The following is a 27,210-nucleotide window of genomic DNA, read 5'->3' on the forward strand; positions in this document are numbered from 1 at the left end:
TGGATCATAATGAGACGTGTAGGGTAGCAGCAGCCTTTCCTTGCTGTGAGGCTGACAAGTTGGAGAGGGAGGCTGATCTCAGACTCGACCATGCTGAGCTTTTGGACCAAAGCCAGGGATGGCGGAGGAGCCTCCAGCACACCCTTATCAGGAACGTCCTGTTGTAGGAGCAGGACCTCGAACAGGGTTGCTGAAATTCCTGACCTCCTGGAGCTTGCATTTTTGGGTCTTATGGGAAGAATAAAGCACTTCCGGCATAAGCGACTGTCAACGTGAGTTTCCTTTATTTGCAGCCAAACGCTGTCTTTTATTAACACTGATCCGCTTCCAGGGCTGGGGTGAACATGCTCCCAGCTGCGTCAGGTTGCGCGGCCCACGTGGCTAGCAAGCCCGGAGCAGGTGCCTACTCGCCCCGCAGCTGCCTGCACAGTCCCACCCCCACGGTGGGCGGGGCACCTCGTCCACAGCCCACCTCCTGGCCCCAGGGATGGGCCAAACACCGCCCCTCCTCTCGTTGGGCCAATCACGATTCCCCCTCCTTTGCCAGTTGTGATTGGTCCTCACGGGACACGTGCTCAGTGGTCCCTCTGTCCGTCCTGATTGGCCGGTGCGTGGACCGTGATGGGGGGGCACGTGACCGACGGGCCCAGCGTCCTTTGCGGCCAAAGAGGCGCGCGGTGGCGGTGGCGGGAGGCGTCGCCATTGCCGCCTTGTCCTGGAGGCGAGGGGCGTGCAGACGTGCGGCCCCTCGTGCCCTGTCTGTGCCCTCGCCCCGCCAGAGCTGTGGCGAAGGCCGCGTCCTCCAGAAGCCGGGCCTGAGGTAGGCGCCCCAGACCGCTGTCCTCCAGAGCTGGGCGGCGCGGCTGAGCCCCTCTCCCTGCCTGGCCGCCCACTGCCCCGTCCGCCTGGGCCCGGTCCCGTTGCTGCTCCCGCAGCGGCCCTGGGAGCTCCGTTGCTCTAGACGGAGCGGGGCCTGGGGTCGCAGGGCGGGGCGGGGGGCACGGGGGGGCCACGGGCAGGGCTCCCACGGAGCTTTCCAGGCAGGACGGGGAGGGTCGCACGGGGCGGCGGAGCGCTGCAGCCCGGGGGGCGTCGCGGAGGCGGCCTTCCTCCGGAGGGGTGCGCGGGTGGGTGGCTGGGAGGGAGCCGCCGCAGGAGCGCCGGGGCCGCGAGGCCCGGGACTGGCAGCGCGCGAGCTTGGGCAGGACGGCGCCGTCCGCCTGCGGCGTCCCTGCCGGAGGGGCGCGAGCGTCCGGCCGGGGCCAGCCGTGAGCGGGGGAATCGGCCGCGGGGCCGTGAGAGCCGGTAGCGTGCCGGGCGACGCGCTGGTCTCCGAATGCCGTGGTCCAGGAAGCGGCGCGGACACGGGGAGGAACATTCCAGAAGCTGGGGATGCCGGCCGTGGGGCTGTCCTGCTGTGGGAGTGTGGCCGAGCAAGGACCGGTCGGCCAGGCGGGCGGGGCGCAGGTGGCCCGGCGGTGGGGGCCGGGGCCGGCGGCGGAGCTGGGTCTGCGCGGCTGTTTCGGCGCTGCTTCTGCGAACACATCGCGGCCTGCACTTCGCCGTCGCCGTCACCGTCGCGCCCGCCGGAGGAGCCATCAGGCTGCCGCTTGCCCTCCCTGCTGCTGCCCGCAGCGGCCACCAGGGTCTGTCTGGGAGGCGCGGGCTGGGCTTTCCTGGCCCACCGTCCCCGGCGCTGAAGGTTTCGCCTGCGGTGGCCCCCAGAGCCTTGATGTCTTTATCAGGACCTTCGTAGTCACATTTATAAACTCTCGCGACCAAACGGAGCCCTCGTTTTTAGCTTGGGCAGATGGCAGGCTCCAGCCCGGGGAGGAGGCGCCGCTCTGCGCCGGGGGCTTCCCGTTGAGCTTCAAAGCCGGGTGGGCCTGGGAGACCCGTGTTCAGACTCCTTGTGTGGCCGTGTGCTGACTCCTTACCTGTCCTTCCTTGGCTTTTGTCCTCCGCCATCCGGGGTGCTTGTGAAGGGGCAGGAAGGGCTGCCCGGCTTCTGCCTGGCGGGAGGAGGCTGTGGGGTGTGGGAGGGAACGCGCTGCTGGGGTTGGGAGCGGCACCCGCCCGCGGCTTGGGCTTGCGAACAGAAGCAGGCCTGGCGGGCCTTGGCCACAAAGGATCCCGCTGGGAGATTGCTGGGTGGTTCGGGGCCATGGGAGGAAGAGTCGGGGCAGGTGGGGTGCTGGGAAGGACGGGGCCCAGGGCGGCTCTGCACCCGTGGCGAGGACAGCCAGGCTTCAGGATGAACGGTCCCAGCTGCCAGCAGGCCGCGGCTGAGGGCGTCCGCTTCCTCACGAGGGAAGGACTTGGTCCCGTTTTCCACACTGGCCTCACAGCGTCCTGAGAGAATTTAAGCAGGTGCTGCACAGCTCTAAGCCGTGGGCCTCTTACAGATACCTAGTTTTTGAGAAGACCTGTGATCCGGAGGTCCTGGCTTCCCTGATCCTCCTTGAGGGCGGTGGGATAAGCAGGTTACCTCTGAGTTAAGTCTCTCTCCACACCCCGGTGAATGAGCTGGGAGGAACCCCCACCTTGCCCAGCCTCCTGGGCCCCTGGCCCTGCACAGATGACTTCGGAGGGGCAGAGCAGGTGTGTGTCCTTGTCATGAGTCGTAGACCCTGACCCCGCCAGCAGTTCTAGGGCGCCTGATGGGGGTCTCTTCCCTACCGATGGTCATAGCCCTGGAGGTTCTACAGCAAACCCCGGTTCTGCCGTCATCGTGGACCTTGGCAAGACTTCACTTCCTGTAAAACGGGGCTGTCTGTGTCTACCACAAGGCTGTTGGACACTCAGTGGGTGCGGTGCCAAGTGCCCCCTGGAGATGTACTGTTATTTCTAGCCTGGGATACCTCTTGGGACCATGCACGGAAATAAACGGACCTCTGTCTCGTGCTGTGCTTTCCTCCTGCTCTCTGGGCCCTGGGGTTTGAAGAACACATGTAAGTACACGTAAGCTCCTTAGCAAGACAGACTACGAGCAGGCAGTGGCAGGAAGGCTTGAGGGCTAGGAGCATAGGACAGACGTGCTGCCACCAGACGTAGCTGAGATCAGCTGTCTTTGCACTCAGACCCGCTCGCCTGGCTGCCCTGAAGGCCAGCCTGAGATTTCTCTGGTTCTCATCGCCTATGGGGCCCAGGACTTGCCTGCCCGTCCACATTGTCTGGTGGCTACGGTTGGCACTGGGCACACCCCTATGACTTGGGACACATACATGCTTCCAGCCAAGGCAGCAGCGCCATGTGGAATGGGGACCCCCAAGAAACCCCACCATCTCTCCCAAACCACCTTGTTCAGATTCTCAGATTATCGGCTACATTTGTGGCCTGAAATGAGTAAGTTTGGATCTCCAATTGACTTTGGCCTGGTACACAGCAGCACTGATGCTAGTCTTATGAAATAAACAGACACAGCCTGTGGAGGTCTTCTCCCCGAGACACGTGTTTGGCAGAGAGCCCAGAGACATGGCAGTGGACACGGCACAGGGTGCCTGTCTGCCTCTCGACTGGCTGAGCTGTCCCCCGCTCCCACTCAGGCTGTGATGACTGTGGCCCCAAAGGCAGGGTGGCGGCTCCTGACATGCTCTCTACACCCCAGACAGCTTCTAAGATGACCAAGGCCCTCGCATAACTTGTGGCACAGGGAGTGTAGCGCCATTGGGCCAGAATTCGGGTACTTCCTATATAATTTTTCTTTTCAAAGAGAAACGGACTGTGTACTGGCACGTCTTTCATTTGTAAGCGTCGCAAATAGTTCTGTGATGAGAGACCTGAGTCACTGGCAACAAGTATTTGGTTAATTTTTAACAAAATCTGAGAACGGTCCACACTGCTGACTCTGAGAAGCCGCCGACCAAGTGCTGCTGGGGCGACACGCCACCAGGGAGGCAGGCGGCTGCCCAGGACGCCTGCCAGGATGCCGTTCTCTGACGTGGGGACTCACACACTCTGTGTTAAGTCAGCGAGAACACTGCAGGTGGTAGAGCAGAGAGCACTTCTGATGGAAAATCAACTGATAACACAGTCTTATTTCAATTTTCTTTTTATTGTTTAAGCGACTGTGTGCGTTCCACAGTCTTAGGATGGAGGCTTCAGAATCACGTGTACGTCTTCTCAACATTTCAGTTCTTGAATCGGTTTTTACTTTACGTTGTGCATTGATATGGGCTTCTCAGTTCAGAAAACAAGGCACTAGAACTATTTTATCAGCTACATTAATACAGTGAAGGTATATTTATCCTTTCATTAAATATACAGCATTTGAATACAATATGGTTTTATGCAGATCAGGTTCAAAACACCCAAGGCACACACTTTATTTTTTTTCCTTTTTTTTTCATTTCTGTATTTATTTGAAGGCTCATATTAAAGTTTCAGAATTGCTATAAACATAGAGTTCCAGAGTAGAAGCAATGGACAGTGATTGTTGTCATTTTAAACACAGAACAATAAAGACTGAAATGCAGAGACATGTTACAGGAACAGTAAAGAAAATCATGGGTACAGCGCGGATTGGAAACCGAAGCGGTCGGGCCTGCTGGCGTCGGAGGGCCAGATTTGGGAATGACCCGGGCCCCACGGAGCGCGGCTGCCCCTGGCGCAGTTGTGGCTGTGCTCCCCCAGGTGCCGTGGGATTTCCACCTGTTCACTGGGTACACGGACAGCTACAAGTACAGACAGACGCTCCAGTGCCCTGGCTGGTGACACGCCTCAAAGAAAGTACAAGCCAAAAAGAAGTCTTCCATCTTTTTCCTTAGGACAAACTGGTACATTTACCCAGAAGCGGTCTGGAAGAAACCATTGGAGGTGATGGAGGTGGTTAAGTCTGGGAGAGACCATCGGACAGTGAGGCGGGAGGCCTAAGGGAGGGTGAACTAGGCCGGATAGGAGGATTCAGACTTCTCATGGACACAGAAACACAGTGGCTGCTGTTCGAGTGGAGCGTGTGCCAACATAGAGGCCACTGGCCAGGAACTAAGGACATCAGGTATTCATCGATGAGACCAGAGATGAGGTTCAGTGTTTAAAACATACTTCCCTACAGACAAAGGGATAGCCCCTGCCTTCCTGGCTCCGTTCTCGGCCAAAAGACACAAATTCTCTTGCCCCAAGCCTCAGTGCCTGCTCGCTGACCAAAATGTGGTTGGCTGCACGTTAACCAGAGAGGCCGCCCGGCTCTGCAACCCCACAGCCTGGCGGGAAGATGACGAGCAGGTGGGGGTGCAGGGGACCCCCTCGGCGCCACCCCCACTTCCATCCCAAACCAAAGGAAGGCCAGGCCTCAGCTGGGCTCTTCCAGGAGAGCTCGCAGACGTGCGCACTGACACGCACACGGCTCTGAAATTGTGCGTGTCTCCGTCCGTGCCGTGAGGGGAGGGAGCCCAGGCAGACGAGCTCTGCGAAGGGAGGGCTCTTACTCTTTGAAGAAAGGAGGTACCTGGTCAGCCTCACAGAGGTCCAGAGGTGATGACGTTCAAAGAGCCTGCGTCAGGTTGCAAGTTGGCAGCTCCGGGCTCACCCAGACGGCTTTCGCTGTGTGCAATCAGAGCCACACCCTTGGTGCAATCGCATGTTTATTTTTCTTACAGTAATTTTGGTTGCGGTACAAGAGATTGAAGGTTTGGGAGGAAGTGCACATTACAGGAGCTTGGTTTTTGTTTTGTTTTGTTTCGTTTTTTAAAATAAAGTTTAAAAGGAATAAAAGCACAAAAGTAACAGCAACACAGATAATGCGAACACAAGTTACACAAACCATAGTGTGAAACATATTAGTTTCCAAAAAAACAAAAAAAAATTTGTCAATGGGAAAAAAAAAATCAGTATTTGTGGCCCACACACACAAAGTCGTTGCCAGATCACCTGGGTAATGCTTGCTTGTTCAGTTAACTCAGGAAAAAAAAATCCCCATTTTACTAACTGAAGTACCACAAATAACCCACTTTGTGATATGTAGAGTTCAGCAGGTCAACAGTCACACTGCGTCAGTCTGTAGTCCATGAGCTGACCTAGAATGCGGCGGAGCCCCTGGAGCAGGCGTCTCCGCGGGGGGGTACAGGGCTTACAGCTGGAGAGTTTGGTTTCGCATACACAATGTTACAGACACTAGGCATGTAAATGCAATTTATTTAAATTACAGTAGATAACAAAAGTTGATCTTAAAACCCGGAATAGTATTAACATGATCTCTATATGAGCAGTTTGACTCGTGTCCCACCATTGAGGGGGTCATGGAATAGGGCCTGGTCCTAACGTGTCCGAGGGGGTGGGGAGGGAGAGCAGCAGGTAGCGGTCTCGGGAGGAACTATTGCTTTCTGTAGCAACACCATCGAACAGGGCTAGAGATGGGTTCATCTTGGCAACGTGTGTTACTCTGATGGTCAGTGCAGGTTCTACGGGTCCTGTGACTTTTCTAGAATAAGACAAGGCAAAAATAAGTGACTGCCCTGCTTTTTTTTTTTTTTTTTTTTTGTGTGTGTCGTGCAGTCTGCTTGCTTCAGATAAGTTGCCCGTGGCTGGACGGCTCTCTAAGAAAGGGCGTGGCAGCCAAAGTCCAGTGAACCTGAAGCCACCAGGTGGCATCCTAGCAGCGCCTTCCCTTCCTGCGCTCGCTCTCATGCCGGGTGTCGCCCGGCACTGACGCGGAGGTAATGCCCAACAGTAGACCGAGGAGGGAAGAGCCAGGGTGAGCGGTGCGCTGACTGAATTTTGCTCTATCTCCAAATGGAAGACAAATAATGGCCCAACCACCACCTTTCCGTTTTCTGAACACTCGCGGGTGGCCTCAGCAGGCCACCCGTAGCGTCCCTGGCGCACCCCACGACCGTGGGACCGCAGGTGCGTGGGACAGAAGCGCCTTCGTGTTCAATTGATTTCTCGTTGGATTGGGGCATTCTCAGACACAGATTGCCCTGCAGAAGGGTGTGGACAGAGGAAGGTCCAAAACTCAGTCTCCAATTCAGGGGCATGTGGCTGGAAAAAGTTTGCGCGCGGGTGTGAGTTGTGTGTGTGGTGATGCATGTTTGCTTTTGGAGAAACTGCTGCATTGTGAATTGTAACCACTTTTGAAGAAGTAATTGTCCTTTGATGACGAAGTTCTAGCAAAGATAGAAAATATAACACAGCTCTGCTGGTTCAGATGCATCCAAATAAGGTTGATTTAAAAAGGTCATACTTTTATAATCCCACAGAAATAGTATTATTAAATCACAAAAGTTTTTTTTTTCTTTAACTTTCTAGCACTGAAGTGGCACAAAGGCTGCTGAGTAGACCAGCCACTTTTTTTTTCTTAAAATATTGTGCTTATAAACTATCTGTACAACTATTTAAACTTGCAGTAAAGAAAGAGATTTTAAATTGCTAAATTTTATGTGTTCATTCTAGAGCTGTTCCAGACCTAATCAGACACTTGATTGTGAGCATAAAGAAAAAAAAAGGAAAAAAAGTCATGTTTTTATAATTAGAGATGGGCTAGGCTAGTTCTGAAATCATAATAAAAGCCAAAACCTGCGGTTCGAGTTCCTTCCAAGTGTGGGAGAATGTGCTAGAAGCCTGGCTGGATGTCTGGTGGCCCCTGGGCAGGCGGCAACCTCCCTTGGAAGCTGGAGGTAATGTTACGGGGGAGGGGACTCCAGGGAGGAGACCGGGCACAGCCCAGAAAAGCCTCGCGAGAGGGGCCTGGTGCAGCCTGGGGAAGCCTCCCTGGCTGGCCTTTTTTCATTTGTCTGCCTGCCCCCTCGCCCTGCAGCCCACCGTGTGTTCTAAACCCTGAGTCCGGTGTAGACGCCATACCCTCCGGGAGCTCAAGAAGCCTGTTGTAGGACAAACTGGTGGGCTGTGCGGACAGTTGGAGACAAAGGGGGAGGGCCCCCAAGGACCATCTTCCCTGGCCTCAGAGAGCAGAGGGTCTGTCTCGGCAGAGTCGCCACCCGGGCTGGGCTGGGAACGGACGTCGCGGCGCCCCACCAGCTCCCGGGGAAGACGTGGTCTCCTCTGCCGCGGCACGCGCCCACCGTTCACCTCGTGTCCCGCCCTCGTGTTAAAGTGGACGCTCACCTGCTCTGGTCTTAGCAGAATGCAGCACACTTGCAGTTTAAAAAAAGTGTCGTGAAAGGCAGAGAATCCCCTTCTCACCGTCCTGGAGACGCTCTTGGCAGATGACTGACTGCTCGTCCCCTGGAGGAGACTTGGGACCCAGGCAGCTGCGCACGGGCTGCTTCCCGTGGCCAGGTCTCCCCTCCTCCTTGGAATCGTGACTTTGTGCTTTGACTAACTCCGTGTGACATCTGTTTGGCCACTTTGGAATTATGTTACTAGATTTGCAGAAAGAAAGCAAGCTACGCAAAGCTGGGCACGATCCCATTCCGACTCCCCACCACTGCCAAGAGCCTCACGGCCGAAGAACCACGGGCGCACCTCGCAGGAGGAGACGGGGTGCCGAATCCAGAGGAAAAAGAGATTCTCTACCTTTCGGGCCCAAGAAGGGGCACCGGACAGACTACTGTGGGGTGTTTTACCGCAAGCGAAGTAGAGGAAAGGAGCAAGTGAGCATTGAGAACCCTCCCGGAGGCCACAGACTGCGGCGGGCCTGCGGCGGGGACAGCTGCCCGGAAAGCAGAGGGAGGTCTCAGGAGGCATCTGGAGGACACTGGTGTCTGCAAGAGCAAGGGTCCCGTGCTAAGTCGACGGGGGCGTCCCCGGGGCCTGGCAACGTGAGGTCACCTGCATGCTGGGAGGCAAGCCGGGCCGCTCTCTCGTGGTGCAGAACTCCCTCCCCGTGTCCCCTGCTGCACAGAAACAGCCCGTGAAGCCCACAGGGAGATTGGGGGCCTTTCAAGGCCTTCGCTCAGCCACACCTGGACACACTCGGCATTTCTTTGGGTACCAGGAGACACACCCGTGGAGTGGGGTTGGTGCTCACAGACCATGCTTGGCCGCCCAAATATTTCAGTAGAAGCCCATCTCTACTTATAACAAGGAGTCTGTGAAGGTACAGAGCAGCCACCCTTATCTGTCCAGCAGCTGTTTCAAAGCCCTTTCTATGTTCATCCTGTGCCCGACCCGAGTCACCCCGAGATCTATTAGGTCTTCCTTCTGAAGGTTTGGTAGGTGACTGCCATCAATCTCATTGTCCATGAAGGTCTCTTTATGCTCACCCAAGTTTAGACTTTCCAGCCAATCCGCCACGTCTGGTTTAGTCCACAGGTGCACAGGCTTAGTCGTAAAAGGCTTATTTGAGATTGGCTGTTGCAGTATCGAGGGGGATGGCGACCTGCTGCGGCCCACCGGGTTCAAGCCAAACAGGTCCCCAGATGGGGGCTGGCTTGGAAGGCTAAAGACCTCTGAGAGAGTGGGAGAAGGAGTGGCAGCAGCAGCGGAGAGGGGGGCAGGCAGGATCTCTTTGCTCAGCTCTGTTGGCGACACCACAGGGCTCGGGGCACGTCTTGTTCCTGAGGTCCTGCTCTCAAAGTCCGTGGGCCGGCTCTGCAGAGTGATGGGCTGCGAGGTCCCCGGGCGAACCGTGAAGGTCACCGTCGTGCTCCGCGTCCCTGAGACGGTGCTCATGACCTCTGGACTTCTGAAACAACAACAGAGACAACTGTCACCAGCCGGGTCACGGTCTGGGTCAGCGGGATGCTGACCGCCAAGGGTGCGGGGGCGGGCAAGGGGAGGGGGACACTCTAAAGGCAGCTGCACTGGCAGTGAGCAGACGACTTGCCATGCCAGGACCAGGGCAGTGAGGAGGAGAGCAGGAGCCAGAGTTCGGAGAAGACACCACAGCACACCAAAGCCACCCACTCACCTGGCCCCACGCAAGGGCCACCACCGGGCCGGGTTGGTGGGGGGGTGGGGTGCCTGTGCTTGCACCCTGCGAGCAGGGCGGGCCAGACCGGCGTGGCCGGGGAGGCACTGTTGAGGGCTCACTCGAAGACATGAGGACGGGGCCTGCATGAGGTTCTGCTCCCTGGGTGAGCCGTGGCTGGTGACGTCACCAGTACGTCACCCGTATGAGGAAAGGACAACTTCTGTGTCCATTTCGGCGCGGACAAGGCAGAGCAGCCTTGGGGAGAGGCCTTCCCTCTTAACCGCCTGTCAGGCCTTGGGCTTTTCGGCTCGAAAGGCCAAGTGCAGGGAAGGGCCCCTTGCAACCGGCCCAGGTGCCGTGAGGGGGAGGCCTGCAGCTACCTGGGGGCACTCAGGGTTTGAGGAAGCTTTCCATCCACGGACCCTGAGAACGAGGAGTACTTCGCCAGAGTGCGGTCTCGCTGACCCAAAGGGCTAACCCGGCACTGCGGCGAATTTGTCCGGTGTCGGCGGGGCCGTGTGGTCGCGGGCCGGAGTGGGCGCGCTAGTGTGCGTTCTCCGCCCGCACGAAGGCAGCGAGGGAAGCTGTCCGTATGTAGAGCCTCACCGGAAGCAGGAATCTGAAAGGAGCGCCGTTCCCCCAAGCGGCCGGGGGCGATCTGGGAGTCCCCCAGGTGCGTCCTGCTCCGGCCGGGCAGCTGAAGCCGAGCGATCGGCGTGGGGGTACGCTCGTGCCTCTGAGGTTTGGCCTTTACTGGCCCCTGGGAGAAGGCTGAAGGGAGGAGACTGCGTCCTGGTGCCAGGGACGTCTCTGGTCTCTGTGCTCCCTGGACAGGGGTCCCTCCCTGGTTCTGGCCAAGGCCCACGCAGGCTTCCCCACCAAAACGGAATAGCCACAGGTCTGGGCTCTGGTTCGCGCCCTTCTCTGCTGTCCGCACACTGAAAGCGCGTCCACGCCACAGCCCAAGAAGCCACGGCCAGTCGGGGGGTGGCAGGAGTAGGCGCTGTGTTTTCCTTTTGGGCTCATTCATGTGAATGTGGACAGACCACCTTCCCCCTTCCGGAAGGCTCCCTCCTACCACGGTTCCTCCCCGGTATCTGGACTTGAGGCGTGTGAAGCCTGGCTCTGGGCAGTACCAGCGTAGGCACCTTCTAGCCTGTGAGTCTCCTTGTCTTCTCACGTGGTATGGGCTCCTCTCCCTCCCAGGTGGTGAGGGTGGGGGCAGGCTGTGCTCGGGAGCACGTGAAGAGCCACACGGGTGCTGCCTTGGTGGGCGCGACAGGGACTGGGGGGTCTCTGTGCACGGAGGGCTGGGCTGGGCACGAGGCCCGGTTGGCCCGTCCTCTGCCCTAGCTTTTCTTTGGCGCTCTTTGTTTCCTCTGCCACTGACAGATAAGTGGGTACAACCCCCAGCCGGCTACCTGGCTGTGCCCAAGCTTGTGACACTTCTGCACCCGATGGCAGGCCTGGCCGCTTCAAGGATGGGATACGCAAGCGTGGGTCGAGGGACTTGGGCGGACTCCCGCTTCGGTCCTGACACGAGCACTTCCAGGGGCAGGTGGATGTGACTGGGCCAGGGACAGCCACCCCCAGAGTGTCCTCATGTAGCTTCCCGGAGGGCCGCATGCCCCAGGTGGGATCTGGTACAAACAGGAGACCTCCGTCAAGAACTTCCGGGGCTGTGGGTGCTGGTTGCTGGTGTACTGGTTATACTGGCCGCTAAAGGCAGCCCCTCTACCACTGCCAGGGTCGGTTACTCGGAATCTAGAAGTAGGAGCCCCTGTGGTGCCAGCTGTAGGGGCGGGGCACCAGCACCTCTGGGACCTTGGTCAGGTTCTTGAGAGAGAGGGGTGGACGCAGCAAAGGTTTAAGGAGAAACCTGCGCGATCTGCTGCTCAAGCAGGATGGGAAGCCCCACTCCACTTCCAGCTCGGGCCGAGGCACAGGCTGGCAGGGAGTGCGGTGGGATGCCCGGCAAGGTGGCCTGTGCCCCCTCTGTCCGCTCCACAGCACTCGGGCACCTCTGTTTTGGGAAGACTCATTGGTTCTGCTTTGATACAACAATTAAGCTAAGATGGTTGAAATGAAACCATGAGTAGGCGCAAAGCCACTCCATCTGGAGGCGATCTGAGCTGTTAATTAGGGCCTAGAAGCTCTGGGGAAGAGACGAGTGTTTTGTAAAGCGCATACATTACAAGAGCACCTTTGCTCAGGTCTTGCTTTGTTGTAAGAGTCCGGATGTGCTTTTTCCGGAGGTGATACTGCATGGTGCCAGTGCCCGTGCCCTTGACTCTGGGTGGACCCACGGGGCAGCACAGTTGGGGAGGGCCCCCCAAGCCCGGGCCACACTGAACAGTGGGCACCTTTGAGTCAGAGCGCGGCTGTCAGTACCGTCCTCCCCCTGCAAACATCCCAACCAACCCCAGGTAGCTGGGATGGTTGGTTGGTTTGTTTGTTTAGAAAGGAAAGTCTGGCAGGTAGCTGTGTTTGTTGTTGGAAAAAAGAGAAGGCTTTCCAGGCACACTGGTGGGCAGCAGCAGGGACAGCAGCACACACCAGAGAGCGAGGCGCTTTTGCGAGTGGCACTTACTTCTGTTCAGCATGACCCTCTTCTGTGAACGCCCATCACGAGAGCACATGAAAATGACAGAATGGAATGGCTTGAGACAACACTGCAGAATTAATTAAAATTTAAAAAGCAGCTTTTTTCGATGGATGAAATGAAAGCGGGGGTACAGACATCAGCCGAGAACCTACGAGGCTGGTCCCTTTGTGGCCGAGGAGGCAGGCAGAGGGCAGCCCGCCTCGCTGGCCAGACCGGAAGATGAATGTTTAGAATGGGAACTTGCCGACGCCGCCTTCCCTGGCTTGGGATAATGTGAACGTAAAGAAGAAAATTACCCAGGGAAAGCCTGGTGCGAGCGTGAGGACCGCAGTCCTCAGAGGACGAGCTCGTGGCTGAGACCCTGCTGAGGGTGCGTAGTCGTCCTTTGTCTTCTGCAGCCCGGCAAGTCTAAGTCAGCATTCCTGGTGGGGGGAGGGGCCCCGCGGGTACCTGGGCTCTGCTTCAGGTCTACACCTGAACGCCTGGCAGCTAATCACGGGGCAGGGTGGGGAGGGGACACCCCGGATCTGGCCACGCCCTTGGGGCTGGAGGGAAGTTGCCATGGGAAAGAGTCCCCAGAGAGCCCAAGAAGCAGCGCAAAGGCCCTTTCTGGGCTGGCCCATCCTGCCCTCCCTCTCAGCAGCTCGGCTCTCTTGGTTCATCACACCGGCATTATTCACTGGGTCCTCCTGGCTCCAGAGGTCGGGGCGTTGCTAAGCAGCCACTGGGTCCCCGGGCGGAACATGCCGGAGTCTGTCGCCTTGGTTTAGACACAGACACGCACGCGCACACACGCTCTTGGATCAGCACTCTCCACGCGGCCTTTTCAATCTAATCCACATGGAAACAGAATTACAGCAAGAACTGAGAGCTGACTCTCAGAGATGCTCGTTATTTCATTAGCCAGAAGCAGTTAACTGGGGTGGGCCAGGCAGATTCCAGTGGCTTTTTCAGTGTGTTTACAGATCCCATCTGGCTCTCGGGTGGCCACTGAATGCGGCCCAGCGGCCGCCGGGTGACGCCGGCCGGATGTGTCTGTTGTCCTGCACCCGCGCTGGGCAGCAGCTCTGAACCCGTCTGGCACAAGACCCTCAGCGTGCCTCGTCCCGCTCTTGTGGTTTAGTTACCAGGGGTTTCTTGTGTGGACATGGCCCTTACTGCTCAAGTGCTCTTATGAAGTGGCCCTGGGACAGGGGAGGTGGGAGGGCAACCGAGTCATTCCCACACCGGCCTAAGGCCTGAGCACTGCCACCATTGTGTCTCCCTGGCTCCTCGCCTGGGCGGTGTCGGTGCCTCTGCTGCCCAGTCCTCACGGCCGCCACGGGCCCTGAGCATCGCCGGGGGCCTCGGCCCACGGATGTGTGCAGCGTCAGTGTTGCCTCAGTGGGGGGTGGGTACTGTTTAGCTTGTGGCCCGACTGGCATCTTTAAGGGACTGGGAGTGCGGTAGGTTTCTTGGGTCCATCAGGAGCCCGGGTCCTCCTGTCAGAACGTCCACATCCAAGCCAGTCAGGAAGGCACCCCGTTTTCAGGGAGCTGCACCCTGACCTGCTCCCGCTGACCGATCCTAAAATCTAGACCGGGAAGTGAGAACCTAAGAGCCACACTTGCGATTGGCCGCGGGGCAAGCACGGGGAAAGGCTGTGGCTGGACTGGAATGACCCTCCTCCAGCACTGTCTACAAGACAACACACCGAGAGCCCATTTCAAGATGCCCTGTGCATAGCACTCGCCCAATTATCTACACTTCCATTCACTGACGTTTCCTTCCCGTATCGGTTGGGGGCTGTGAAATGGCAAAAACCCCGTGACGGCGTCGAGGTTAAGGGAATGCGCTTCCGCTGCTTCTGTTACTGAGTTAGCTTTGAAGTCCGTGCTTCGGGACCAGCTGGGCGGAGGTAATTTTTTAACAACCCAAATTGATTGATTTTAAAGCCAAGAGGCTCTCATGATAATTCTGCAGAGCTGGGGAGGCGCTGGAGGCATCAGCCAGGCGAGGGCGGATGCAGGGTTTGGCTCTGTGAGGCCGAGGAGGATGGCCTTCCTCCCCCGAGCCCATCTGGGCCCCCAGGAGGTAGAGGTCAGGCCGAGAAGAGCTGGAGGGGCCTTGGGATCTGGCGGATCCTGTACCCTGTGGACAGAAGCTGAAAGGGGACCCCCACAAGCTTACGTCCACTGCTCGCTCCCCCTGGCACACACAGGATGAAAACAAGACTGACTCTGTGTGGCCACAGAAGCGTTGGACACAGAGTGGCATGTCTGTCTTGCTCTGGAAACGATGTCTGGGTTGTCTGGGCTGCCAGTCAAAACGCGGACGTCAGGCAAATGGAGTTGCCATTCTGGGTTCCTGAGGCCCCTGGCCTTTGAATCTGCCCCTTGGTCTACAGAGCGCAGGCCCCCCGGCCTTGCACACGGACCCCGCCCCAGCTGGTGAAGGGCACCTGTGCCACCCTGAGAGCTGCTGCGCTGGGCGGCTGCCGGTAACTGTGACACGGTCAGGTCACACAAAGCCTGGGACGGCCACCTTCTTGCAGGACGCACACAATCCCGCTCTCCCTCCTCCGAGGCCTGCCAGGCCTCCCTCAGCAGGGCAAGTACCTTCCGGCCTCCAGGCTTTGTGCCCCTGTTCCTGTGCCTGGGATGCTCCACTTCTGGCTGTCCACACACCTGGCTCCTTTCTGTATTTCCCATCATTCCAAGGTCACTCTCTTAAGGGCTGTCACCGTCTTCCTGCCCACGTTCACTCGGACTTGGGGGTCAGCCCCTTTCCTTCATCACAGTGGTGTGCTTGGATTTCTGTTTCTTACTTCCTGTCCGTCTTCCCCCTTGAGAGTGCAGCTGCCCACGGAGAGGCCTAGAATGTCTCCCGGAGCAGGGACGAGCCCCGAGGCTCAGCACGGCCCCTGGCGCGGGAGAGGTCACTGCCAACTTCGTGTCCGCTGCCCAGCCTCCGAGGGCCCAGGCCTCTGCGGGAGTGTATCCCTCCCGCTACTCTCCACCCTCAGGGCTGGCCCTGGGGCCCTACAAAACAGCAACTCGGGGACTCCTGGCTGGGGACTCAGGAGGCCCTGGGCTGGGCCAGGCTTCCAGGCTCAGGAACGGAGTGTCAGGAACGGCTTCCCAGCTCTGTCCCCGGGGCGCAGGCGGGGCTGCACTGGGCCCCATGACTTCAAGCAAAACACCAAGTGCTCCAGAATGGGGAGGAAGCCGCTGGTGCAGAGCCCTCCACCATCACCACGAAATCCTTGGGGACGCAGATCACCAAAGGGCTTTGAAGAGGAGAAAGTGCGCGTGGGAAGGACGTCCTTGAGGCCGTGGGTAGCACGTTCGCCGGCGTCTGTTCTAAGGGGAGCGCGGCCGGCCGCCCTCCTGATTCAGAGCTTCCTGGGAAGGGCTGGGGCTCGCAGACGCCCTCAAACCACTGCTGTCTTTGCTTTGATCCAAGCTGGTCTTCTCTTCCACGACGAGGTCACTTCCTGGAAAGGTCGGGCTGGGCGGCGGAAGGACCGCTTTCCCCAGAGCTGCCAGGCCACTCCCGGCTCAGTGGGGCGTCTCCAGGGGGCGGAGGAGGCGTCTCCAGCCTTGGTGCTCAGCAGACTTCTCCATCATGCTCTCGCCAGCCCAGCCGTAGCCAGGGCGTCTCCAGATCCCGTGTCCTCTCTGGTCTTGAGGACAGACAGGAGCTGTGTGGCTCAGGTCAAGCCTCACGTCCTCAGGTGGGCAAGGGTCCCGTCCCACCCTGGGCTCTACCGAGAAGTGAAGAGTCTCGCCTCAGTAGCTAGAGGCAGCCAAGGGGGCTGGTAACCCCGAAGCGGTGAGCCCCAAAACTCGAGCTCTTGGGCGAGCGAAACAGTTTCTGTGGGGAGAAGGTTTGTGCGCGTGCTCGCTTCTCGCTCTCCCTGGAGAACCTGCTTCTCAGGAGGCCACCCCGCGTGTCGGTCCGCGCCCTGGCCGCCAGGGCCACTCCCAGCCCGAGGTCCTAGATGTGACCGCAAATCACGGTGAGCCACCCTGGCAGGTGGCTTCCAAACGGGCAAAGACCCAGGTCTGTCAACCAAGGCTTGCATCCGGCCCAGCAGCCGTCACCCCCCTCACTCTTGTCAGCAGCTTCACGGCCGCACCTCACAACTGCTTAGGGCTTTGCCCCGTGAGGCTGTGCAGTAGTTAAGCCACAGTAGCTGGTGGAAGGCCCCGTGGGGTGCCTGAAGGCGATGACCTTCCTCTTTGCCCTTGGGGCTCGAGGCCAGCAGATGCCCAGGCCAGCTCAGTCCACCCCTGGCTGAGAGCCGAGCGTAAGATGCCTGGTGCCCAGCAATGCCGGGGCTGCCGTCGGCCACCGGGTCACCGAAGAGAAGGGCTCTGGCAAGCAGGCGGGCTCAGGTGGCCCGCAAAGGCCTGGGGATGGCCTGCCCTCGGGGATCTCAGCCCTGCGGACAGCTCGGGCAGCCGCCCCTTCCTTCCAGGCTGATCCCTGGCTCCCACAACGGCTCACGAGTGGAACCCCGAGATGCTCCCTGGGTGGGAGGTTGGGTCTCTGCCTTCAGGTGGGCGGCCCCGGCCACGCGCTCCGCTTCTCTGACCTTCAGTCTGTTCGTGTGCGCCCGGGAGATCATGGCAGGCCCTGCGTCAGCAGTGCCCGTGCGGCGGGATGCCCAGCAGCTGGGGAGGCCTGGATCGATGTCGGCTGATGTTCTCATCGCAAGGGACTGGGCTATAAATAACAGAGCAGACCGGAGGCGGCTGTCCTTGGCTCTGAGCATCGCTTGGAGGTGGTCCTGCAGCTGTTCTCGAGAAATCCAGCAGGATTCTGCCAGGTGACGTCTGCTCTGAGGCCCCTCCCACTGAGGGAAACGCAGGTGGGGAAGCCCTCGGGACACGTGCGGCTCGACACCCGCTCTGCCTCCTGCCCCTGGGGGCTCACATGGTTGGGAAGGGAGTGGAGGTGGCGAGAAATCCGGAGGCCCCTGGATCGGGGTGGGAGAGCTCGGGGCAGGGGGCTCAGGCCCTGAGCAGCCCTCGGGTCACGCCTTCAGACCCTTCCGAGCTCAGACACTGGCCACGAGGGGAAGCGCCAGGCCAGGCCCTCGGCCCGAGTCCGGGCCCGGTCTCCCGCCGTGCATGGGGCCCGGCTGGCCCGCGCCCCACTTCCCACTTCTGGAGAATGGGTACAGTCAGTGCCCGCTCCCCTGCACTCGTGGGCCAGCGTTCCGGAAGAACGGGAAGCACTAGAGAGAGCTCCTCCTCGTGCCTCACGTGACGTAGCAGCAAAGCACTGTATTCTCACGCACCGGGAAAGGGCAAAACTGGCCAGCTCTAAGACCTTCCTTTCAAACTTCCAGGTATATGGTATTTGTAGGAACGCGTGTGCAGGTGTCCGCCAGGAACGGGGACTTTGTGCGGACTGCCTCTTCCGCCCGCGGGGTTGCGCGGCGTCCCGGCTAGCGGTAGAGCTGCCATTAAAAGACGGAGTGTGGCCCTGCTTCTCTCTACCTAGGCGGGCCCGCCAGTATTCCTCCGGGCCTAACGGGAGCCATGCGAGTCATTTATTTGCATCCACGCTGAAGGGTAGCTGGGAGAACTATGGCTCTCGGCCCAGCCGCGGGGGGGTCGCTGGTTAATGGGGGGAGACGTTTGAGGCAAACGCCTGTCCGGAGGGAGCGTGAAGAAAGACTCGGTAGTCAAAGCGACGCGACCTGGGCGCGGACAGAGGCGTGGGGCAGGGAACGGAGTGCGCCCCGGGAGCAACGCCCAGCACGGGGAGGGCCTGGGCAAGCGAACGGCTCTGGTGAGAATCACCCCCGAGCTCCAGGCAGAGCGCGAGGGGCCTCCTCGGGGCCTTCCGGCTCCGTTTAGACGTGACCCTCACCCCACCCCCAGCCGCGGCGGCAGCACCTCGGACGCTGCGCGAACCATGAATGGTCGCCCTGGGGAGACGCGGACGGCCTCTTCCGGGATGCCTGCTTGAGGGCTGGGCTGGTGGGGGTGGAGGGGGGCGTTTTCCTCTGAGCCCACTTGTGAAGCCGCCACCTGGCACCTTCCCCGGCTCTCCAACCCGTCTGCTGGGAGGAAGCGAGAAGGATCCACGCACACCTGGCCACGCGCAGGCCGCCGCCCCACTCACTCTCCTTTGGCAAGGCTGTTCCCTGCCGCCAGCCGGCGGAGCTCGGTTTGAGCGTCTGCGAGGCTCCAGAATGACCGCACAGGGGGTCCTGGCAAAGTTCTGGAGGACATGGGACGACAGGGACCAGAGCTCCTCTTGAGAAGCCGTGGTGGGGCTGGCCCTGCGTGGCTGCATTTTAATACAGGTCTTGACTCGGGGAGTGCCGCGTCCTGCCGGATGGCCGAGGGTGCGCTCTGCCGGGCTGGGCTCCGGGAGGGCGGGGCGGACGGTGCGCAACAGTGCGGCCAGCACAAGGCCTGATGGATTCCCCGCTTCACGTCCACTCTGGCTGCTCCCCGGGGGCCTTTCCTGGTCGGCCCCGACTGGACGAGACAGGAAAGCCGGCACGGGGCAGTCTGCGTCTGAGCCAACTGTGGGACTTACCTTGGAGCGAGGCTGGCAGGCTTGGTTCCTGTGGGCGAATCCAATCCTTCCCCCGGCTTTGCCGATTTCTCTCGGTTCATTTGCTGCAGGATTGAGTTCAATTCACTGATCACGTTTGCCTTTGGGCCTGAGCGAATCGGGCTTCTGACCTCGGACACGTCCCCCCACAACTTGGAGGTCCTTGGTGGCGTGACCTTCGTGGCCCCAGGCTGGGCGCTGCCCGGCGGCGGCGGGGGTGCTGGGGGAGGGATGACGAGGCTATCCACGTCCTCCTCCGCTAGCGCGTCCTGATAAAGTGTGGTGTTTTTGGGAATTACGGGCTTCACTTTTGGCTTCGGAGGTACTGGGGGCTTGTCCGCCGTAAATGCCTGCCCGTCTGCATAGACTGTGCAGGTGTCCACGTTCTCCCCGCCTTCGGAGGACAGGGTGGACATGCTGGACACCGTGGAGATGGTGCTGGTTGTCTCGAGATGGTGGTCACTGCTACTCCGGCTGTCCACCTCCTCGATCCCAGAGTCCGTGACCACGTCAAAGTTCTCGGGGGGCGGCAGGAAGGAGGCAGGCAGGCAGTTGGAAAGGCCAGCCGGCTTCTTACTGTCTGCACAGTTGGCTGGTTGGCTGGGGTTCAACGAAGGGGACTGGGAGGCGTCCTGTTTCTTCTGCTTGACCAGGTCCGTGAGAGCAGGGACAGAAGCGATGCGGTCATCGGGGATATCAAAACTATTTGCGAATTCCAGGGGGGGAGGCAGTGGCTCTGTAAAAATAAAATCCTCATCCAGATCCACGGATGCCAGAGGGGGAGGAGGGATGCGGAATGGCAAAATCACCGTCTCTTCCACAGAGCCTGCTGCCGCGATGGTCCTGCCAGGCACGGCGGCGGCGGGCTCGGGGCTGGCGGAGATCTCTAAAGCACCTTCGGTTTCGGGAGCGCCTTCTGGCCCCTCGGGCAGCGAGTGGTCTGGCGTGGCCTCCCCGTCGGCTTTCTCGTCCTCTTCCTGCAGCAGGTGGTCGGTGGTGGCCGCGCCCACAGTGTGGACCATCAGCAGGCCGGCCGACCTCTGCTGGGACGTGTCCACGATGTTGATGAGCGCGTGCTTCTTGTCCTCGCCCTTGCGGTCCTTGCCCAGCTCCGTCTCGTACTTGTTCTCGGTCTCCTGCCGCCTCAGGGGTCCCCGTGTGTTCTGCCTGGTGACCGGAGGGAAGCCTGCTTCCACGCTGGGCCGCATTTTGGTATCGATGTAGAGAGGTTTGTGGAGGTCGGCCTTGGGGGCCTCCCCCTTGGGACCCTGTTGGGACTCCTTCATGGCTCGGTCCCTTGCAGACAGCGCCAGGGCCAGCGGGGAGCTGGGGTCCAGCAGCCGGCCTGTGAGCGGGTGGACGTAATTCTCGGGGCCGGCTGTGCTGCTGCTCTTGGGGGGCACTGCAGGGCTGCCCTCGGGACCCTTGGCTTTGGATGTGGAATTCAGCGGCCTGCCGGCCTCCCCCTGAGCTGCGGCCTCGCCACCACCCACGAAGTGGTTCTCGGGCTCCCTGGGCAGTGCCACCGGCGTGGGCAATGACAGCGGCTCGGCGTCATCCTCCTCGCCGAAGCCGACCTCTTCGGGGAAGTTGGAGGGGTGTGCCCGGGCAGCGGGTGGCCCCAGTCCAACGTCCTCGTCCCCCAGGTCTGTGGAGAGGAAGGCCGGGGAGTTCCTCCTGGCTTCCAGCCGCTTCTCCCGGTCGCGGACAGCCCCAGCGATGGCGGCAGCGAAGGGGCTGCTGACGGTCAGGCTGTCGTCAGGCCGCAGCTGGCCCGGCGGCTCCGGGGCCTGCGGGTCGATCTCCGTGCTGCTGCCCTGGCTGCTCTTCCCACTGCTGCTGGTGGAGGGCTCCTTCACGATGATGGTCGGGATGGGGATGGAGCACGTCTTCTCAGGGCTGTCCTCCACATTGGACTGCTTCACCAGCATGCCCTTCCGCCGAGCGGGCTTGGCGGGGACGTACACGGCTTTGCTCGCGATCCTCCCCACCTCCGAGTACGGGTTTTCTGGCATCTGGCCTCTCTTGGCGCGGAAGTTGGCCTGGGCGGCGGCGCTGCGACTGTACAGGTCGTCGGAGTCCAGGGAGTAGCGGTCCAGCTCCCGCCGGTAGTACAGCCCCTTGTCCCTCATCACCGTGGCCACCGTGTCCGAGCGAGCCGCGGGGGGCACCTTGGCAGCGGGGTTCTGACTGAACGCTGGCTTGATGGTCCCGTAGACTCTTGGGGTTGGGGACTTGGGGCAGTTGTAGGTGGTGGGGGATGGGGGTGGGGGGGATGGGGGCACAGACTGCGGTGGGGGCGGGATGTCCTCAGAGGTGTCCGGCATGGACAGGCTTCTGGTGAACTTCAGCATCGGAGGGGCCAGAAACTGCCGCTCTTCCTCCGTTATTCCTGCAAGGAGAAGGCAGGCTTAGTTTGCAGCCATGACCGGGACTCCCCACCAAGCTCCTAGGTTTGTGCCACGCATACGTCTGCACACCACAACGAACCACCGAGCACACGTGTTCACGGAGCACAGCACAAGCCACACGCCAAGAGCTTACGTGGCCCAGCCGAGCCCCCCAAGGAAACGACAGGAAACCGGGAAAGAAAAGAAAACAAGAGAAAGGTGCTGGGAGGCATTGAGTGCGTGCTGTTGAGGTGTTCTGTGTGCGGCGCCCAGAGCAGCAGCGGGGAGGGATGCGCGGGGCGGGGCAGGTGCCCAGGGCCCCAAGCTGCGTGCCAGCACGTGGGTGTGCGTGAACACGCTGGGGCTGGGCTGGGGCAGGACGCATCTGTCCCGTTGGGCTTGGCCAGGTCCGTGTGACATGGTGGTGCTGCTGCTGAGGGGCCCCAAAGCTGGCCTTGCCCAAGTGACAGGAGCTCGGTTTGTCACCTGGGGCCTTGAGGGCATTGGGGGTCCGTCAGGAGGACAGCTGTGAGGCAGCTTTGACACACCTGTGAGGGGAGGGGGTCCAGAGTCCTCTCTAACTCAAGACCCCAGCCCCAGCCAGGAGCCGCTTCTGGAGCAAACCCTGGGCCACTGGCCCCAGGAGCCCCTCTGGGTCATCCTAAGACCCTCTGCGCTGGGCTGAGGGGCCAGGAACTCTCCACCGTCACCGCTAACCCGGGTCCGCATTCGGCAGACGTGGCAGCAAGTCAGGGTGCCCCCAGGACCCGACGTAGTGGAGCAGCACCTGTTGGGTACGAATGTGCCGAGGGGCCTGCTGTGGTGATGGCGGGCATCTAGCCTCACTGGGCCCGGCTTCTCTGTGCGGGTCAACTGGGCAGGGCTTACAGACTCTTTCCCACGGCCTGAGACAGTGAAACATCAACAGAACGCACTCCCGGAGACGGGAAGGGACACACACACGGACAGATGGGAGGGACTCGGGTCTCACGCTGGCGGCATGCAGGTGTCCAAAGAGGTAACGGAATGAATTACTTCAAATAAAAAAAAAAACCTTCTAGGACAAACTACAATAATTTACTCCAATGAAATTTTCCATTCGATAAGGGTATTCCCAATTTAACGTACTCCTGTGGGAGGGTGTTTGGTATCGAACAGACGGACTGCTAAAAGGCCTTCTTGACCATTTGCTACACACGGGTTGCCCGACGGTGAAGTTCCCAAGGAGTAATAATTTAAGAATACGCCTTATAGAGTAAGTGTAGGGGTTGCATTCAGATCACAGATTCCAAACTGTAAGGTTCACTGACCTGATAGAAAGATTCTGCTGTCTGACAGGAGGAAATCAATTGTTATTAACCAGGTACAGAGCCAGGGACATAACACGGCGTCTTTGCTACTCTGTGGTGGCCCTGTGCACCTGGGAGGGCGAGTTTTAGGAGCCAGATGCCACCACAGTCACTACTGGATCACTGCCTGTGAGCCACCGCACACTGGTGACAAAGGAGCCAGGCCCCCAAACAACAGCGCAGGGGGTGCTCCCAGAAACCACCCCATGGTGTCCCCAAGGGCTGGCCTGGGATGGCCGTGTCCAGTGGTGTCCAGCAGTGGCAGCTCCTTTGAGAATTTACGTGGTAAAGACAGTGCTGGACTGTCTCACAAAGGGGCTGCCTGGCAGGGTCACAGTCACCTTGCCTGGAAGCATCAGTAGGTGTCGCTGGGACATTAACAAGGAGGCAGGCGGCTTTCCATGACACAGGTACACTGGTTTATCCGAGTTCTAGAACCTGGCCCCCCACCCCCGGAAGTGATCCACGAGCTCGCCGTGAGAAACGTGGCAGATTCGTTCCAGGCAATGCAGGGAAGGTGGGGATTGCACTGAGCATGGTCCCTCCACCTGCCACCCTGATCCCGGTGGGGTGAGGGATGGCTTCCCAGACCACCCGATCTGCCCCCTGCCTCCCTCCTGACGTGGGCCCCTTCACCCTGCTGGTGTTAGCACAGATAGTGCGTTTGCAAGGCTGGACTTTGTTCCAGCAGGTAGAAGGGTTCCAGTCTGCTGGGGCGTTCGGAGGCCCCTGGTGAGTGGCCCTGGGGGTGGCTAGGGCAGGCCTGGCGGTCGGCTCTGCCCTGGGGGCTCTGAGGGCTTCTCTGAGAGCCAGGGGGAACCTCTGTGGGTGTAGGCCGCGCTTCTTACCTATTGATTTCTGCCTTCGCATCGTACCTCGGGGGAGGCCCAGAAATGGGCCTTTCGGGCTCCCGGGAACCGTGGGCGTCATTACAGCAATCCCCTGTCGTTCGTACACGGACTGCAAACCAGAGAGCCCAGAGTGAGATGGTCCCCTCCCAGCCCCACCCATGGCAGCTAGGCCCAGAGGGTGTCACAGCAGCCCTGGGCGTGGGCACCTGTCATCTGGCTTCGTGTGCCGCTCCCAGCAGCAGGCTGTGTCCATCTGAGGCTGATGGGACACACCAGCTTCAGGGACCCCGGAGAGGCTCTCCCCGAACACTGCCCACTGGCTCCTGCTCTCTAAGCGCTAGCGTGCTCGGTGGAGCCGTGGTCTGGCCAACCAGCCGGAGAGAAGAGGCCCGGGCCGATGCTGTGTAGGAGCAGAATGCACACAGTGGCGGCCGGTGCAGGAGCCTCGGCCTTCCTCCGCAGCACGGGAGGGGTGGGTCGGGGGCTGGTGTGGGTGAGCCAGCTGCTGGGCTGCCCCGGCGCTCCCGGGCCGCTCGGGCACAGAGGCTGCAGCAGGTGGGCCGGCGCAAGCTAGGGCTTACCTCCTTTACTTGGGAGCAGGTTCCTGAGCAGTCCCCAGCCAACCTGCCCCTTACCCGTCTATACGGGGCTGCCGGCTGCCCCCTCCAGCCCACGGCATCGGAGGGCGACTCTGAGCCTGGGGGTAACGGCTGTGGGCTCTTGCACATCTTGTGCTCAGGGCCCCAGAAGGTCTTCCTACCCACCGTGTCCCCCCCTGGGGTTCAGGGCATCTGCCTGGCTTTCTGGAGGCCAAGACCGGGCTGGAGAGCATTGGGGCCGGGGGAGGGGGTAGCGGGGGTGGCACTTGAGACACAGCCAAGGCTGCAAACAAGGTAGGCAGCAAGGATGGGGGCACATCCTGGGGGATGGCTGGCCCTGCATGGGGAGGTTGCCTGGAGCTACTGGGAGTGCCCCCGTGGGGTTCTGGAGATGATGGGGGTCCCGGGGTGAGCATGTCCACTGTCATCACTAGCAGTTGCTGCTGTTTGAATGTGCGCCATGCAAGGCTGTCCTATCCGGTGAGTGATGTTTGCGGGTGACGGTCTAAGACGAGACTAGGGGAAAGCGAGTGACTCATTGTGAGGTGGGTTCTGAGAAGGCACTAAGGAACCGTGACTGGGACACTCAGACCTGCCACGAGGCACGGAGACCGAGTACAGGAGACAACGAGGAGCACCCGCCCACACAGCCCAGAGCGCATGAGCTCCCCCTGCCGGGACGCCCCCCCCCACCCCCGCCGCCATCCCCCGGGGCATGGCCACTCACATTCATGTCCGAGACGGACGGGAAGCACCGGCTGGTGGGCCGCTGCTTGATGGTGGCCACCCTGGACTCCATGGCCACGTTATCAGCAGCGCGGGATGGCTTGGAGGCCGGGACTATCTCCTCGGGTTTATCTGCAGTGGAAATGGTGGTGGGAGCGGGAGTCAGTGGGGGAAGCCCCTGAAACCACCAGGCCTGCCTCCGGCAAGGCGCCCTCCCTACACACGTGCGCAGCTGTGTCCCTGCTCCGGCCTTGACCATGCAAGCAGGCGCACGGCACCCGGCGTGGGGCACGTATGCGTCGGTCTGCCTCATGCACGCACACCGTCACCCCGGGGAGGCGCACACAGACCAGACGCAGTCTCAGTCCCTGGGGCCCCACACTCCCTGAAAGTCACATCTTCACTGGGGCCGCTTGGATTCGTGCCCACGGGACTTACTCTTGACCGGGTGAACTAAACCAGCGTCAGGAATCTTGTTAAGAGCTCGGAGGCAGGCTGCCGTGTAACGAGATGCAGTTGCGGGGTGTAAGCCCTACGGCCCAGGGCTGGAGGCAGTGGGCGCAGCCAGGCGGGCCGCATAGCCAGGCGGGCCACGCCGGCAGGATTGGGGGGCTGGCTCTGGGGGCAGCTCTGGAGCCGCTTGGGGGGGCAGTTCAGGGGCTGCTCGGGGGGCCGGCTCCGGAGGCCGAGCCCTTGCTGCTTGGGCAAGACCCGATTTCCCAACAGTACCACATGCTCATTTCTTTGTGAAAAAGAAAGTAAAGCGTTAGTTACAAGTGATTTTTACAAATTAAAAACTTAAGAAAATTAGTAACTAAAAAATTTTTAACTTTTTTGGTTAAACTTGTAAGCTTCAGACTTGAAAACATTCCAGAATTGCTCTGACACCCAGTTTTATCTGGAGGGGGCCTGAGATGTGCAGAGCAAGTGTCTTCAGTGGGGTGCGCCCCAGCCACCCTTCCAGGAAGATTGTGGCCACGTTAGCACGAAGCCAGTGTGAGGGGCGCCTGGTGGGAACCTGTTTTGAACCTGGTTAGGCACAGCACTCTCCTTGCTCCCCCAAGGCTATCTAGGCCACAGTCTGAGGCCTCCTAGCATCCTCAACCTTTTGGGGGGTCTCGTGATGCCCCGCAAAGTGCACGCCATCGCAAAGACCCAGGCCCCTGGGGCCTTGCCCCTGCCTTGAGCTGCGAGGTCAGCACGTGAGTGCTGGAGCAGACGGGATCTCTGGACGTCAAGTCATTCCCGTTGGGTGGGACAGCCACTTGTAATGGGGACTTCCCAAGAGGAGCTAGCCCCCTGGAAAACCTCCCCAGAACCCCAACACTTTCAGAGCCCCAGACCAGGGAGTGGGTACGTGGGGTGGGGGTACCTGGGGTCCTGGCAGGCAGCCACCAGTGCCAGCCCAGCCTCCCAGAGCGCCCGGAGCACACATGGGTGAGACTCGGACATCTGCGGGTAGCTACAAGGCTCCTGACTCCAGAGCTGTGTCCTGGGCCAGCGGTTAGTACCCTGTGGCCCTGGGCTCAAACCCTGCCTGCCATTCTCCAGGCACGTAGGCTGTTTACATTTTTAAGAGGCTGTGAAAAGAAGGGGCAGGAGAATGTGCCAGAGAGTCTGGGCCTGCAAAGCATGAAACTCTCACTGTCTGGAAGACGCCGGTGCCTGGCTGGGACCCTGCCCCAGGTCACCTGCCACTGAGCCATGAGCCCAGGGTTCAGGCAGAGGGGTCTCAGGGAGGCCCTCCCCCACGACACACACAGACTCACGCCTGCGTCTCCCACGTGAAGACCTGCTCTTTCCCTTTGTCCTGCCCTGTGGTCCGGGCGGGCCTGCCGAGGGCATTTCCTGCTCCTCGTGGGTGCTGGGGGCGCTGGTAAGCCTTGGTCCTTTAGGGAGTTGGTCAGAGACACCCACACCTCTGGGTCATTCTATCCCCAGCCCACCTTCCTCCTTATGGCTCCTGGAGCTGTCCTGTCCTCCTCACCAGTGCTCAGAGCCACGGAAATGCCACTCATCCCCTGCCCCCCACAGCTGCTTCCCCTTCTCCTTTCTCTCCTGCCCTCTTCCCTCTGCTGTGCTGTGTGCACCCCATGATCTTGGAAAGATGCTTCCTTCAGGAAGCTGTCCGCTCTCTGGTCTGGGGCAGGACTCCTGCGGCTGGGCTCTAACTCGCTCTGCAGCCTGCCAGCCGGGCCGCGCGCCCTTGACCACGGCTCGGGCCGCTCACGGACGGTGGTCCGGTGGGCTTGGTTAGCCTCCTTGGTCCTCGTGGCCTGTGCCTGGAAGCCGGCCCCTCGTGACGGCTGTCGGTCTGC

At 60.2% G+C, this 27,210-nt stretch overlaps 1 protein-coding gene across 3 annotated transcripts in view; it reads right to left on the minus strand.

Annotated features, from left to right (window-relative positions):
* Positions 1–8,450: 8,450 nt before the first annotated feature.
* The window catches only part of SHANK2 (SH3 and multiple ankyrin repeat domains 2), a 451,364-nt gene continuing 432,604 nt past the window's right edge, over positions 8,451–27,210 (minus strand). For all 3 annotated transcript variants that reach the window (XM_032879738.1, XM_032879741.1, XM_032879740.1), the window contains 5 exons: positions 24,894–25,024; positions 23,565–23,676; positions 22,678–22,698; positions 18,960–21,369; positions 8,451–9,583 (listed from right to left, as the gene is read on the minus strand). In XM_032879738.1, coding sequence (XP_032735629.1) covers positions 9,013–9,583; positions 18,960–21,369; positions 22,678–22,698; positions 23,565–23,676; positions 24,894–25,024 — 3,245 coding nt within the window. In that variant the 3' untranslated portion in view covers positions 8,451–9,012. The remainder of the gene's footprint in view (positions 9,584–18,959; positions 21,370–22,677; positions 22,699–23,564; positions 23,677–24,893; positions 25,025–27,210) is intronic.

The sequence above is a fragment of the Lontra canadensis genome, unplaced genomic scaffold, assembly GCF_010015895.1.
Source record: "Lontra canadensis isolate GAN:19392208 unplaced genomic scaffold, GSC_riverotter_1.0 scaffold66, whole genome shotgun sequence".
Classification (NCBI taxonomy): Eukaryota; Metazoa; Chordata; class Mammalia; order Carnivora; family Mustelidae; genus Lontra; species Lontra canadensis.